The sequence below is a fragment of the Sander vitreus genome, chromosome 9 (assembly GCF_031162955.1).
Source record: "Sander vitreus isolate 19-12246 chromosome 9, sanVit1, whole genome shotgun sequence".
Taxonomy (NCBI): domain Eukaryota; kingdom Metazoa; phylum Chordata; class Actinopteri; order Perciformes; family Percidae; genus Sander; species Sander vitreus.
This window is the reverse complement of record NC_135863.1, coordinates 13,587,004-13,602,207: the sequence shown is the minus strand read 5'-3', so window position 1 is coordinate 13,602,207 and position 15,204 is coordinate 13,587,004. Positions and strand designations below refer to the sequence as shown.

At 39.1% G+C, this 15,204-nt stretch overlaps 1 protein-coding gene across 2 annotated transcripts in view; it reads left to right on the top strand.

Annotated features, from left to right (window-relative positions):
• The window catches only part of tsc22d2 (TSC22 domain family 2), a 43,405-nt gene that overhangs the window by 19,159 nt on the left and 9,042 nt on the right, over positions 1–15,204 (top strand). Inside the window, exon 2 of one of the 2 annotated variants that reach the window (XM_078258808.1) lies at positions 7,458–7,529. The exons of the other annotated variant lie outside the window; for it this stretch is intronic. Coding sequence (XP_078114934.1) covers positions 7,458–7,529 — 72 coding nt within the window. The remainder of the gene's footprint in view (positions 1–7,457; positions 7,530–15,204) is intronic. 2 annotated transcript variants of the gene reach the window in all.

The window sequence follows — 15,204 nt, the reverse complement described above, 5'->3', positions numbered from 1 at the left end:
GTTTTTTTTAAAGGATTGAATGGGGTTTACAGGCAAAATTCTTCTTGTGGTTCTATTCTCCAGCTTGTGCATGTTGTGCCATGATTGTTAATATGTCATAGCCCAGGGATTTGTATTGACATACTTGTTTTCATAAGTTCCTGTTCCACAACAGGGAGTTGGAACATCATCAAACCATTATGTCATTGTTGTCATATTACATGTAACAGGAGTTTTTGAATGAGCACTTTCTGTTCTGAAAACCTTTTGTCATCACCAATCAAATAGTGTAATATCCTGAACCTTGGGTACTGCAGAAAGTAGCTCTGCATGTTTGACGTGACAGGGTCTTTGTGTGATAAAGCGTTATGACACACAAAGCTTCTCTATTGACAGAAGTTCTGGCTGCTAAATCCCTTCACGTCAAGCACACATCATGAGACCAGGGAACGTCGTCTCAGATCTGACAGTATAGTGTGACTTCAGGCAACCCACCCAATGTGAGACCTAATTTTTGGCACCTATTTGCAGGGTGGTTGCTTAATGCGTAAGGTACTCTAGCCCATTGGTTGATGGCGCTTTTATCCAGATTCTCACTTTACAATGACTACATTTATGATCTGAACACCTTTGCCACACATTGTTTTTGCTAGGAGGGCAAAATGTCTTTAACTGCAAAGACATCGGTCCAGAAGGTATTTAAAATAAAAACTGCACTCCATAAAAGTGCACAGAACTAAGTAAATACTTGATTATTACAGATTCTCAGTCATTGTATGATAAAGTTAGTTGCATCTTTTAATAAGTAATGTAATACTATTATTATTTTCATAAGCAGGTATTTTTTTCATTTAAATGGAACTTGTAAATGTTCCAGTCAAATATTCCAATTAATACTATACACATTTTACAGTTGCCAGATGAAATAATGACTCCTCAAAAACAAATGTTTACATTGTTATTTCAAATGTTGCTTTGGTCACATGTCCCTGCTTAATTATGACATACATTTTACTGGCCTTTATTTGTTGAAAATGCTTAATAGGCAGGCAGAGAGAAGTATCATAATGTTTATAACCCACCCGTTTATTATCCTGCGTTGTTACTGTAACCTGTGCAAACTTGCTCTAAAGCAATTTTTTAAAGTGAACATTTTTCAACATATCTAGTCAGGTAAATAGACACAGGCAACCTGTTTTACTTTGATAGGTGGGATCAGAAATTACCTCACACTCCCCTAACACACAAATAGTGGACAAGCTGTGGCCTGAGCTGGAGGCACTGCAGGGCTTCTGTCAACAACAGTGACAACCAATACATTCTGATGCACAGAAAATGCCTGAGAGGTGCACATAAGTTACCAATATGTTTTCTGGCAAATCTTACTACAGGTCAACAAGAATGTTTATCATTTTGCATATCTACCAAAAAACATTATGCCTTTTACTTTGAGCACACTAAGCAGCTTATTTGATTGTAGTCCCTTATTTGCTAATATTACTAATATTTGCTTCCATCAACAATGGAATTTCCAACAGCTCAACTAGGCCAAATGACTTAAGGTCGCAACGTGACAGAAGGTGAGCTGTGCTGTGTAAAGACGACTTGAATATGATCCTAATTAAGGATCTGATTATGTATGATAAGGGCTGCCACTACCGATCATTTTTAATATGCAGATTATTTAATCTATTTGTATACAAATATCTTGTTTTGTCCAACCAAATATGTTGTTTACTCTCATATACGACTAAGCAAAGCACCAAATCCTCACATTTGAAAAGCTGAAACCAGTTTGCGTATTTGCTTGAAAATTTCTTTTTTTATTGATTATTTTTGTAAGCTTTTTTTTTTGTCTTCTGTATTATTCAACAAAGACAAGCAATAAGTCACTGTAGAGTATGAACAACACAAGATTAGATAGATTAAACAAACTGTTCTTTCCTGGAGGCCAGGTCTGTATGTGATGATGAAATTAGGTGATGCATGGATTTATATGAATGACATCTTTTATTGAACTACTTCAGTCACAGTACTATATTGAGCACTGACCAAGCCTGGTGTAAACATTCATATGAAAGTCAGAAACAAATCGCACAAACTAAAGTGCAGAATGCAGAAATATTATTTATATCTATCTATCTATCTATCTATCGATATATATATATATATATATATATATATATATCTCTCTGATCTCCAGTCAGAAACAAAAATGCAGAAAATAAAAGGAGAGAAATATCTGCCTGTACCTCTTTGAAAATATTTAGGTAACTCAAATTTAAATGTAAGCACTGTCTGAACATTAATATCTAAATATTAATCGTAATTATCTCTAGTCAGTAACAGCAACACACAACGCAGGCTAAAGTGCAGTGAGTATGGCACTACCAGTCATAGTGATCAGGAAGCAATTTCTCACCATTAGCAACTCCCGCTCCCATCCAGCTCCGGTCAGTGTACTTCATACTCGCATCAAATCTATCACCAAATCTGCCTTTTTTCATGTTAAAAACATCTCCAGACTCCGGCCGTCACTCTCTTATCCGTGGCAGAAATGCTCATATGGTTTCATGAAAGGGGCATCATGTCTTTGGCGATAAACTCCGTTACTGCTTGAGTAATTTCCTCGTCCTGTTTTAAAGTACGTTCATATGAAATTAACTTTACGTTTTCAAACATTTCGGTGAGTGATGCCTGTCGGGTGGTATTTTGCTTACTTGACAAACTGGTGTTCGGCATTTTAGCCATGCAACTGTCTTAGATGGCTTTGTGTTTTTTTTTTAAAAGTGCTGATACAGGTTCGTAGTGTTACCCTGTGAGGTAGCAACGTTGCACAATACCTGAAGCTGCGCATCATCTTCTTTTTTTAAGCCGAAATAGTCCCACACAAGTGACATACTGTTCCTATTTTGGGACAAAAGTTTCTGTCGAGCCTGAGGTCATTGTACAACAGGTCAAGGTATATTTGATGCTTTCTCTGCGGAGTGCAGACTGCTTTGCTCTTGCGAGTCACATGACCAAATAGCAGCCTTTGCGATTAGGAAATTGCGTATCGCGATATTATTGGCAATGCGATTAATTGTTAAGCCCTAGACCTAATGACGGCATTGGTCACAAGCTGTATGAAATATGACGAAATATGAAGTCCATGTTCATTAATATATAGATTTATTGGGTCGGCTCTGTATTTGTGTTGTAAAACTCAAACCTTTCTATATTTGTTTTCACTCCGTCTACCCCGGACATATTTAAGTTGCTTTTTTCAGTTGTTCATCTGACAGAACTGATATACTTCAATTTTAGTCAGTGCTGTTACAGTTGCATTTCTCCTCTTTACTCATACTTTATCTGCATGACCCAAAGCATCTTTTATCACCAAGTCTTTTTTTAATTTAATGTACGCATTTTAAGGAAATGATTGTGTGTTGGGGTGTAGGCTCTGTCAAATGATTCTTAATGTACAGTGGTACTGTGACTGAACGAAGGACTGCAGCTGCTTTAACTGTGTCGCTGGTGTAGACATTTTGTTTGTCTTGTTATCTCTTTAAAAAAAGCAATGCCTACTCATGAGATGGTTTTGAAACCTGGTCTGTAACTCCATTCTATACTGGTCTGTGCACAGTACACATTATAAAGAGACGATGTTTGGTGGGCCTTTAAAGTGGCCTTTACAGTGCTGCGTACAGCATACTACTGCACGCTACATAAAGCACTGAAAAACATACTTCACACACACATCCTACAATTCTGGCTGCAGAGGGTGAAGAAGGTTGCTGAAAGGCGTTCAGGTGAGGTGACACGCCTAACTTTTCCCTGTCTCCACTTTCATGATTTTGAATTGCTGCTTTTCTCTCAGCTTCTTTTAAGATATCTCTACTTGGCTCATCTCTGCCTGATGAACTGGTTATGCATACAAAATTCTCACCCTGTCCCAATAAAACCAGGTATTTTGGCTCGCCCAGAGAGCTGAGCTCACAGCTGCTGTGTTGATGTACTGTATGTTGTTTGTTAGCTCTTTAATCTGCAGCAGTGTCTAAATACCTCACCAGTTCATGAGGAAACTCAAAGGTCCTGGGCTGCTGTTTGTGGGGTGTGGCGCAGATAAATCTGTCATGGGCTCAGCTATAAAAACTCGGCTGCAAATCATAGTTGACACTTGCCAATACAGTAGTGGATGGTTAACCATGCTTTTCTCATTTTGTAAAATTCTTTTATCCTGCCTGCTTTTGTTTTTCAGTCCTTAAGGGTCTCATACATAGTGAAACTGTCCACTTTACGGTTTTGTAGACCACCCCTGCTTTTATTGTACCACAAGCCTTTCATACAAAGTTTTACATTTAGGGTAACCCAGCTTCAGCACGGCTTGTCTGATTTGAGCGCCATTACGTGATACCTCACCTTATTTCCATTTTTGTTTGTAGCCAGTGGTGTTACCAGAAAGTTGTTTTGGTTTGAAATGCATGCTCTCCTTCTCAGTTTAATGAAAAGCTTTGAATTGAATTGGCCCATCAAAGCATTAAATGCAGATTGGTGTAGCGCAAATGTCACAAGTGAAAACATTTTTTTGGACATGCCATACATGCTGAAAATGTATGCAGTAATGGTACTTGAAGGCACTTTGACTAATAGTAATTCAAGTAACTAAAGTTTATTTACAGACACAAAGACACAAGACCAAGGCTTAAACCACAGACCATATATGACTAATAAATAAAACCGAGAGCAAAACAATGGAATCAAACTAGACAAGGCTACATTTTCTGAAGAATACTTCCGTGTCCTCGGAGTGAAGTTGAAGTATTTTGCATCTTAAAATAAATCGGTCTGTGTTTTTGTAGTTAAGCTTATTTGACCGTTTTTAAACTCGGACATCCAGGACTGAGATTTGTTACCAGGTTATATCATTAACATCCTCTGCGAGCAATTACGTGAATGCTGATATTTGATGTGGTTTGTAATTTCATCACCCCTCAGGAAAACCGCCCCTGTTTGGAGTTCACTTTCTCTTCTACAAATCAGTCTGGCCAGTAGTTGTAGAGTAGTAGTTCATTCATTCAACGTTAATAGCTGACGTGAAAAGTTAACTTCCTGTCCAGATCATCCGCCGATCGGTGGTGACCTTTGACATTGTTTACTGCAGATGAACGACAATTTCACACAATATCCCATGATTTAAAAGTGTGTTAGTTAGGGCTGCACGATATGAGGAAAATATGCAATCTGCGATAACGTTGAAAATAGCGATAACGATATTACTTGTGATAAACAAACCGATATTAAAGTGTACTCAGTTCTGCTGCTTTCAGTATTTTGCTAAAATACAACAAATTGTTAAATTTATAACAAAGGAAAGGAAATTATTTCTAAAATTTTTCTTTATTTATTTAAAAAATTATTCCAGCTTCTTAAATGTGAATATTTTCTAGTTTCTTCTTTCCTCTGTGACCGTACACTGAATATCTTTGAGTTGTGGAAAAAACCAGACATTTGAGAACGTCGTCTTGGGATTTTGGGAAACGCTGATCCACATTTTTCACCATATTCTGACATTTTAGAGACCAAACAGCTAATCGATTTAATTGAGAAAAATTTCATCAGATTAATCTATGAAAATAATCGTTAGTTGCAGCCCTAGTGAAAACGTATTAGTTTAACATCTATCTAAAACAAACAATAATGTATTAAACTCAAGTTTAGACTACATGGGGGTTACTAGGGCTGCAGCTACCGATTCTTTTAGTTATGGAGTATTCTACCATATTATTCCATCGATTAATCAAGTATCGGATAAGAAATACTTTTGCTTTATAGTAAACAGCAATAGTAAATATACAAAAAAGAGGTTTCCTTTTTAGAAAAAGCAAAATTTGTATTGCCTAAATTCCATACAAAAAAAGGATAGATGCTAATATCTTTAACCACTGGCCGCATGGGCCGCAAAGCCCCTTATTCTGTTGGGAAAAAGTACATCTTTGGTGACCCAGATGTAAATCTTGTTCGCTCCCTTCCCATTCATGCCTCTGGTTCATTACACTGGATATGCAAAAGAGCTGTTCACTAAACCCAGGAAAATGTGACTACAGCAGGGCTATTAAACTATAGCTAGTGTTCTGGGGGTCACATTTTCAGAAGACTAATACCGAGTGAGGAGAAAGAACAGACATCACGGGCATGGTCCGATGACGTCATTCCCATGCATATATACTGCTCCAACAGTTAAACTACAAACTGACAGCTTTCCTTTTAGCTTGTTTGTAAAACATTGCTATTTGCAGAGTAGCATGCTGTAGTTGTGTAAAACAGCCCGGTGGACGACAGCAGCAGATGTTAGTTACCTTGTGTTGGGATCGTTCCGTGGAATGGATGAGTAGACTGGATGTTTTCTACTGAGATGATGTAGCATTGACGCCCTGATATTGTGGTACGCTACTTTTTACAATAGACACACTGTACAGAGTTTTCGGGGTTTTATGCAGCTTAAAATGATCCCAAATGTTGTTTTCTCTTGCCTGTTCCTTCTCTTAGCCCCTCACTATTTTTGCTCTCTTCTTCGTTTTTAATCCGCGCCATCAGTCTTGTGCCTACAGCGGCCTGTTGTGCGCTAGTAATAATCATCCGTGCGGTACAACGTTAGTTACATTTATTAAACAAAGCTTCAAGGCAAAGAATTTTGCATTGAGGATTTGTAGTAATCAAATTATTTGAGTCACTCGAGGAATTGTTTAAGCCCTAGGGATTACAAGTGATTGAAACTGATAATGAGAACACCTTGTCCAATTGTAAGTCTATCTTTGCATTTTGGTTTCTAGTTTAGGGAATTGATTGCCCAAAACACCTGGCTGATTGCCATTATTCTTTTTCTGGGTTTTACAGATGCTCCCAGATTTTTATAGCACCAAACAAACATTTTGCATTATTTCAACAATAATACATTTATTATTATTATTATTATTATTATTATTATTATTATTATTATTATTATTATTATTATTATTATATACTTGAGTCTATACTAGAGTCAGCTAGAAATAATCCTCTATGGATGAATTGTACAGATGTTATTGCCACATCTTACAGCAGATCTGTTAATTAAACCAGATGTTGGTAGGGGGTTTTAAATGGTAAGAAACTGATACAGGATGGACATGAAAGTGATTGGCTGTAATGCAACTAGTCAGAGACGCAATGGTTTTAGACGATTTAGGTTTTAGGACTTGAAAAGTAAATATGGCCATAGTGCGCTTGGTCTTCGTGGTGATCGTGTCATTCCTGCAAAGAGCTGGGCAATCTGGATTGTATCATCATTTCCTCTGACCTCTCAGTGTGGTTCAGGATCTTCCTCTACGCTCATTCACAATCTCTTTTCCTCTCAAAGCATAGTCTCTTTCCCTCATGTCTCTCTCTCCCGGCATACATGTTTCTTTTTCTTTACTCATGTTTCTCTTGTCTCTGTTTCCTCCCCCATTTAAACGCAGGAACCCATCCACTGCTTTCTACCAGGCTTTCCGGCCTAGCAGGTTACGAGGGTCAAAGCCTGTCAACGATAGGTATGAGCTCGGGTGTGTTTACGTGTGTGTGTGTGTGTGTGGCCTGGACTGGCTGACTAAACCAGATCCTGCAACCCTGCGCACCTTGCAAGAAAATGTCCATTTTGACTCATTGTTTAGCTGTTTGAGTCTTGAAGCGTCATTTTTCTGAAAACACGCCAATAACTCATCAAGTCATCAATTTCCACAGGAGTCCTAATTTGTTTTTAATTGACATTCTCAGTTCCACTTGCACTGTTTGCAAGTTAAAGTCGGATGTCATTGTAGTTCCCACCTGATCGCAGCTGCATTAAGTCTTTAGACCCAAAATACACATTTTTTATTTGATGAAAAACCATTAAAAAAGTAAAATTATAGTTTTTAAGATGAGGATTTCCCCTTGTGGTGGATAAGCCTTAGTTAAAAAAAACCATTAAGTTGAAATCATTTCTTTGGACTTGGTTTAAGTGGAGAGATTTAGTAAGTAAGAATAATTTAAATAGCAAGCAAGTAAACACCAAACAGAGACCAAACAAAGAATAAGTGTCTCATTATATTTTAAATCCTGTGTCGTACACATTTCTGCTGTAACAACAAGCATAAAGTGCTTGAGGAAAAAACGAAATGTACTGAAGAATCCTCACATGAAGATTGTAGGTAGTTGCAAAAACATTCTGCTCTCAGCAGATCAGCAGCAGCAGCTTCATTGTTACATTAAAAAACAAATGCATCGTTATCTCTACTTTTGAGACCAACTACTGAATGAAATGACATGTCAAGCTGGACATTTCCGCAGCTGCGAGTGTGTAATGCATGGTGAAAGCATGGCACTGTAGGAAGCGCCTGGGCTTTGTGACACTTGCTATGACACTTTGAGCGTCTGCGTTCTGCCAGTTAGAGGATCCGGTGCTCTGGTTTCTCTTGCCCCTATGACGTGTTCGGCACAGTGCCAGGGGGTTTCAGAACTGCAAATAGCTAGGGATGTAATGGTGCATAGTGAATCAGTTAAATATTGATTTAAATGTGTAAAGATTACAACCGGTTGACCGCGACGCAATTTCTAAACATCCTAGGGCGTGACACTAGTTAACATACAGCAGGTAACGTTAGCCTACCCTAGCTGGCTTAAAGTCTGCGGCTAAAGACACAGAGGAGACTACTAGCTGCACTTTCAGACAGCATGGACACACGTCACTGTTGTGGATAAACAACAGTGACGGGACTTGTGTTTGGGTCCGGCTCCGTAAGCTTGTGATGCGTTCATTGTTTTTGTAAAATACCCTTTCAGCCATCTAGTGTTTCTTCTTTTTGTCGTTTTAACAGCAAACGACTGGTGAAAAAAGTTGTTGTTATTGTTACATTTTAAATAAGTCATTTTAAATTTAACCAAATGGCCTTAGCAATAAACCAGCCTTTCTTTAATCTTTCATTTTTTTTATTTATTTAAGATACAATACTATTTCAGTTGTACTTTTGATTAGAGGACACATCGGCTGTTTTGCACGGTTTATATAAATAAAGGAATATTTTTCAGTCATTTCATTCTGTTAAAAGAAATAGTGAGAAAATCGTATCGTGAACTTAAAATCGGATCGTTACGTCCCTACAAATAGCATATCACAGTGAGATAACATGACAGAGGTTGTGTTGTATTATGTCACATTATCTGAAGTCTGTTTTGTATTCTCGGGTGAGAAGCTGGTGACTGAATGGATTCATTGACACGGGGAAGTGGAAAACTATTAGTGGAGAAACGATTAGTACATTTATAGATAACCTGCATTATGCAAGCTTATATGCAAAAGGTTTGCTGCTTCCAGGTTCTCCGATGTTAGAATTTGCTGCTTTTCTTTGTTTTATATTACTGTAAATTGAATTAAATAGATTTTTGGACTGGTTTGACAAACGTGCCATTTAAAGATAGCTTTAGGAAATTATGGTGGGCATTTTCACAGTTTTGATAGACTTAACAAATAACTGAGAAATATATTGTCAGATTAATCAGTAATAAAATAAATTGTTAGTTGCAGCCTGAGGGAATATGACTCAAAATTCCTCAATAATTAAAAGGTGATATACAGACAGGGAGTGACATTCACGGCTTTGCAAAGATAACAATACGGAGAAAACGCTGCTACAAAATTATATTGATTTAGTAGCCAACATTTCCATGGTTTCCAAGGTGTCTGTCTGTGTTGCTGCACGGATTTCAGTGATCATGCCAACTATGAAAAAGGCGAGTAGAGTCGAGCAGGTACCATGTAATGGAAAAGCGCCACAACTGAACTATCTGGGCGCCCTCACATACAAATATGTTTTATGCAGTTATACTACCTCCATACAGGAGCAACCGCCATTGCTCCACAAAAAGCCATCTTAAAAATGTGGTTCTTTCTCCTCATCCTAGTCCGCGTTATCATCTGCTCACAAATTTGTAGGCTTCCACTGCACATGAACTTATAAATGAAACCATACATGCTGACTTCATTGGCTTCCATGTATACTTCCGTAAGACAGCGCGCTGCATGTGACATCCTTGTTATTGTCCTTAAAGCGCATGCGGGTCAGTTCAGTACCCTGAACTGTTCACACTGGCATCTGAAATGGGCCACATTTAATAAATAATATGAACAGCCAAACAAGCAAAATTAGATCTGAGCAATAAATCAGAATTGAGCACTTAGGCTAACTAAGGTTATCAATGGATTGTTAATTATTCTAAAACATGCCAGTACCTGTCGACACATCCGTACTATAGGAATGAATACCAGTTGGTTTTGAGTTGGGAATAAAAAGGTTTGTGGTTTGCGTTAGTCACAACAGCTTTTTGTTCCCATGTGCTGTCTCATCGAGGCTGTTTGAGGTCCTGACTCCCTGCCATGGATAGTTAAATTGCTACCAACAAACAGCAGCAAACAAACTTTGAAGTTAAGGTGGCAGCATTTCTATGTCTAAGAACATGTGGTTGGCTTGTAAAGTCATACAATTATATGATGATGATCAAAGAACTCCAAGGCAACAGTTCCCAGTTTGGATTCAAGGACGCTGGAATTCCATTGAGGAATGGAAAATTGGCAGGAAAATTTGAGTAATTTTCATTTTGGAGTTTTACTTAATAAGCCAGTGGGATGTGTTGTTCTAGCTAGAGGATTCACTCAGCTAGATTGTTTCCAAGTGTAATAAACCTATAATACCTTTTCAGCCCGTGGTTGTTCCTGGGACCAAACTGGTCTCTCATCTAAATTGTTAATCAATTGTTATTTCACAGTTGTGATCAAAGAGAGATTTGTCATATGTAGTATTTGATGTAATTAACATAGATCACTGCATGATAAAAGGCTAAAGGATAAAATGATTTGTTACAGCTGTTGGCAACTAAACGAAGACAATAAGTGGAAAAGAAGAGACCTTACTGTCCCGAGTTCAGAGCTGGGTTTGTAATTCACTGGAGTGAGCATGTGATGTACCAACGTCCATATTACTATATTCGTCTTCAAAGTGAGCCGGTCCAGATGAGATGTGGATGTTTTTTTTTGTTTGTTTTTTTAAGATTAATTTTTGGACATTTTCAGCCTTTATTTTGACAGGACAGCAGAAGACATGGGGGAGAGAGAGAGGGGAATGGACATGCAGCAAAGGGCCGCAGGTCGGATCCGAAACCGGGCCCGCTGTGTCGAGGAGTAAACCTCTATATATGGGCGCCCGCTCTACCAACTGAGCTATCTGGGCGCCCGAGATGTGGATGTTGACGTAAAACAACGGTAGCAGTTGAGCAAGTGTGAGGCGTTGCGGTTGGATAAACGATTCTTTGTATTTCCCATCCAGCTCATGTTTGCCTATTGGCTCTGTGACTAAGAGTGCAGCTTTATTCAAAACTGTTTATCTAACCGCAGGAATACTTGACAAAATCGCCTCATTCCAGCTCCCTTTGTCCTGAGCTAGCCTTCCTGCAAGGTTGGACTTGTTAGAAGTTAATTGCACATAAACAGTTTAAGGGCATTAAGGAGGATTCCTGGAAATGATTGCTTTGTGAAAAAGGTAAAACCTCAGCTGGGCAGCGTGCTCTCACATCACTTGTAGTTTTTGCACAACAAGCCGTGTTGTTTGGCGCAAGTTTCTTCTATGTTGTCATCGAACCATGCTTACCTGTTGATCTATCTATGAATTGGGATATCTCTGTGCGTGTGTCCCCACACATGCGCAGTACAGCAGCGGTGGTGGGGAGTTGCTGCATTGTTGGAACTAGAAGGCTCATTGATTTGCGATTCACCGGCTACCGGTGTCATATGCCAAAAAGTGGTCATCCGCCAAAAACTGATTGCAGTTTACCCTACATGCAAATACAATCATACACAGACACGTTAGATGAACGCCAGGCCTCTTGGGTTCTCCAACGCGTTTTGTTGCCGGCGGTTGCGTACATTTCTCCGCCCGTGCTGCACGCTGTTTAAGGCTGATCCCGGCTCCCTCCTTCTCTCGGCCTGGTTTCTCCAGCAGGTTGAACCGGGCTCTCTCCTTTCCCTACCTGGGCCACATCGCTACCTGGAAGTGTGGCAGCTAGACGAAAAAAAGGGGGCATGCCAGATCTCTTGATGAGCCGCAGCCAAGCCGGGGTTAGCCGAGTCTACTATCTTAACGTGACTTTCTCATAACATGACCAGAGTTCACTACCACGGCCACCATGTTATATTCTGGACACTCACGAAGAATCCGGAATATCAGTTTAGTCACCCAATGGGCGATAGTTTATTTACCGTTTTAAGGCATTCAGGTAGGCTCACACACATGGTGGGCTCACACACATGGCTACTCTGATACCTCTAGGTGCAACCTCTAAAACGGTCCGTGCTGCAACATGTATACCACAAACGATTCCTATTTTTACACTGATTAAACCGCGCTTATAGTTAGATAAAGTGGTGGGGGAAAAAATACTGGGAACCAAGCAATCGGCCCTTTCTGAACAGGCACACACTCCAAACGGGCACTGCACTAGTGTTTACAATGCCACATCTGCTGCAGCACTATGGGCTCAAATATGGGTCAAAGAGATTAGAGCTTGTTAATAATGTTCAGAATTTCTATCACCCTTTGTAAACCTGTGACAAGACTCCGCATGACATTCAAGTTTGTGAACATCGGGGTACAGATTCAAAGCAGAAACTACAAGTACATTTAAAAAGTACATTTAGTGTGATTGATTTTGGCTGTAAAAACAGGGCCTGGAGTCTTTTATGATGGTAAACTGGATATCTTTTAGGTTTTGGACTGTTGGTCAGATGTCGCTTTGAGAAACTGTGATTGCACAAATTGTATTTTAACATTCTTAAATATTTCTACAAATTACAAATTTGTTCTACCCATTCCCAGTCTTAAATTTTTTTTGTACAGGTTTAGAGGCTGATGATTTCTGATCGTCATTTCAAAAAAAAAAATTGACATTTATTTGATCCCAAACAGCTCTGCTCAAATCTCCTCTTGTTAATAACGTGACAAACGAGATATTCATTTATTTTAGCCAAACTTAATTATAAGTTACACTCTGCATTTGTAAACATTCCAGGAAAGCAATTTGTTGGTCTGCTGAATAGAATCATTGTGAGGCTGTGATTGGTCTCAACTAAAGCCGCAGCAGCCCTTTTACTGCCCTCAGTCCACAATGATCAACTTTATGATTAAGGACAAAAAAGAAACGACAGATTTATATTCCGACTGAGCAAACTTGATTAGTGGCCCCACGCTCAGCCACGGAGAGTTATTTGATCCAGACTAGGTATGCGGCCACTGTTTATGACACAGAAACAAACATTGCATTATTGAAACAAGGCGGGGGAAAGTTGAACGTGGGAGAGCTGCACTCATGATGTGCTGATAGGGAAAAAAACATTCTTTAATAAAATGATGCTGCTTTTAGAAAATATCACGGGTTCATTCAACATCTGTTATTAAAATAAATAGGCCTTTTTTCTTTGCATAGATTCAATTAAAATCAACTAGAAATGCACTGTAATTACTAACAGGCCGTGAAACCTATCCTCAGAGAACCTAGCCCAATTCAATTTCAGTGTCTTTCTTAAAAGCACACAACGGTAGGTACATAATTTTGAACAGATTACTCAGCGGTTGTACAGAAGGTCTCTCCCCCCTCCAGCGAAATCACATAACTGCAGAACCTTGATGGACATGACGTGACTTGACATTGTGCAGAGCTCTCATCTCAAACTTAAAGCTTATACAGGTGATTTCAGTTATTCTGGCTGATTAGACCTCTGCTCAGGTTGAAGTGGGCTGGAGCTTAGATAGGAATTTATTAGGTCACAAATCTTTTCTACCAATAACAATGATAAGGCTGTCATTTGTCCTGCCCTAACAGGTGCAACAAAGCTAACCGGAGACTCAGGAAGATGTCAGCCAATCAGTCTAAACACACCCACACAGTCCTGGGAAGTGGCCTCATCTGCCAGGTTAACTGAAAACACCTGTGTGGGTGTCCAGGGCCTTTTAAGGAAACTTCTTTTTAGATACAGGGAGGAATTGATGGATGGCAAAGATTTGTACCGCTTATGCAACAGACCTCCTGTCTCAAAGACGGCAGTGTATAAAGGCAACATTTTCATCATGTCAACTTTATCTTTGGAAACTGCTGGCATTTTACCTTTATTTACTGAGCACACATGTCCCTTTTTTCAGCATCGTCTGACTTCACACTCAGTCAGTCATTCATTCACACCAGGGAGATGCCTAATATAACTATAGGCGTCTACTGTTCTGCATTAAACATCCCTACTGGACTAGCACGTGGTCTATCACTGCACGAATAGGCACCTGAAAAGTTAATGAAGGGGAACAAGTTTCGCATTTCACCTCCATTTCAATTTCAAACAGTTGACCCTCCAAACCCCATTTCTAATCTTTAAGATCTAAGAACCTTTAAGCTGTATCTCTGCTGTGTAATTTAAAGTCATGATTGCTCAAGCTTTGCGAAGGCCAGGTTAAAGACAACGGAGACATGTATCAGGCCCAGTGTTTTTAGTCTGACCCAAACCCTGCACTTCAGAGAGGAAGCCCAAATGAGGCTAAGTCCTTGATCCCGTGATAAATGCTCTGCTGAATACAGAGGCTCATTAACGGTGAGGTGCCAGGATTTCCCCATTAAAGCCTCAGAAGTAACGGTTTTACTTTTAATACATTTCAGTGGGTCTTAATCCACACTGAGCCAAACGAGTGGCACAGGCCTAAATCACTCAGGGAGGCAAAGGGAAAAGTAGTGAAATGTGATATGGAGGCACATGGTGCATGCTGAAGATCTGGTTTTAGGCACTGATTATTTAAGGCTTGGGGACCCCTGCCCTGGATCCCCCACTGTGTTTGCATATGTAGTTTGATGGCCACATTAAACTGTGTCTCTTTGTCATTTATTCAGGAGCAAGGGTGGCTCGGAAACCATTAACGAAACATCCGTGCTGGCAGTTATTTTAGCCTCTAGAAAGGGTAAAATAACAATGTCTTCCATAAGCCATTTAACTTAACAATAATGATGTCTCATGAATTCAGATCTTTTTTTTTATATATATATATATATATATATATATATATATATATATATATATATATATATATATATATATATATATATATATATATATATATATAATTAAGCCCCTGAGGGCCTTGTTTCCTTCTCATGCTCCCTAAC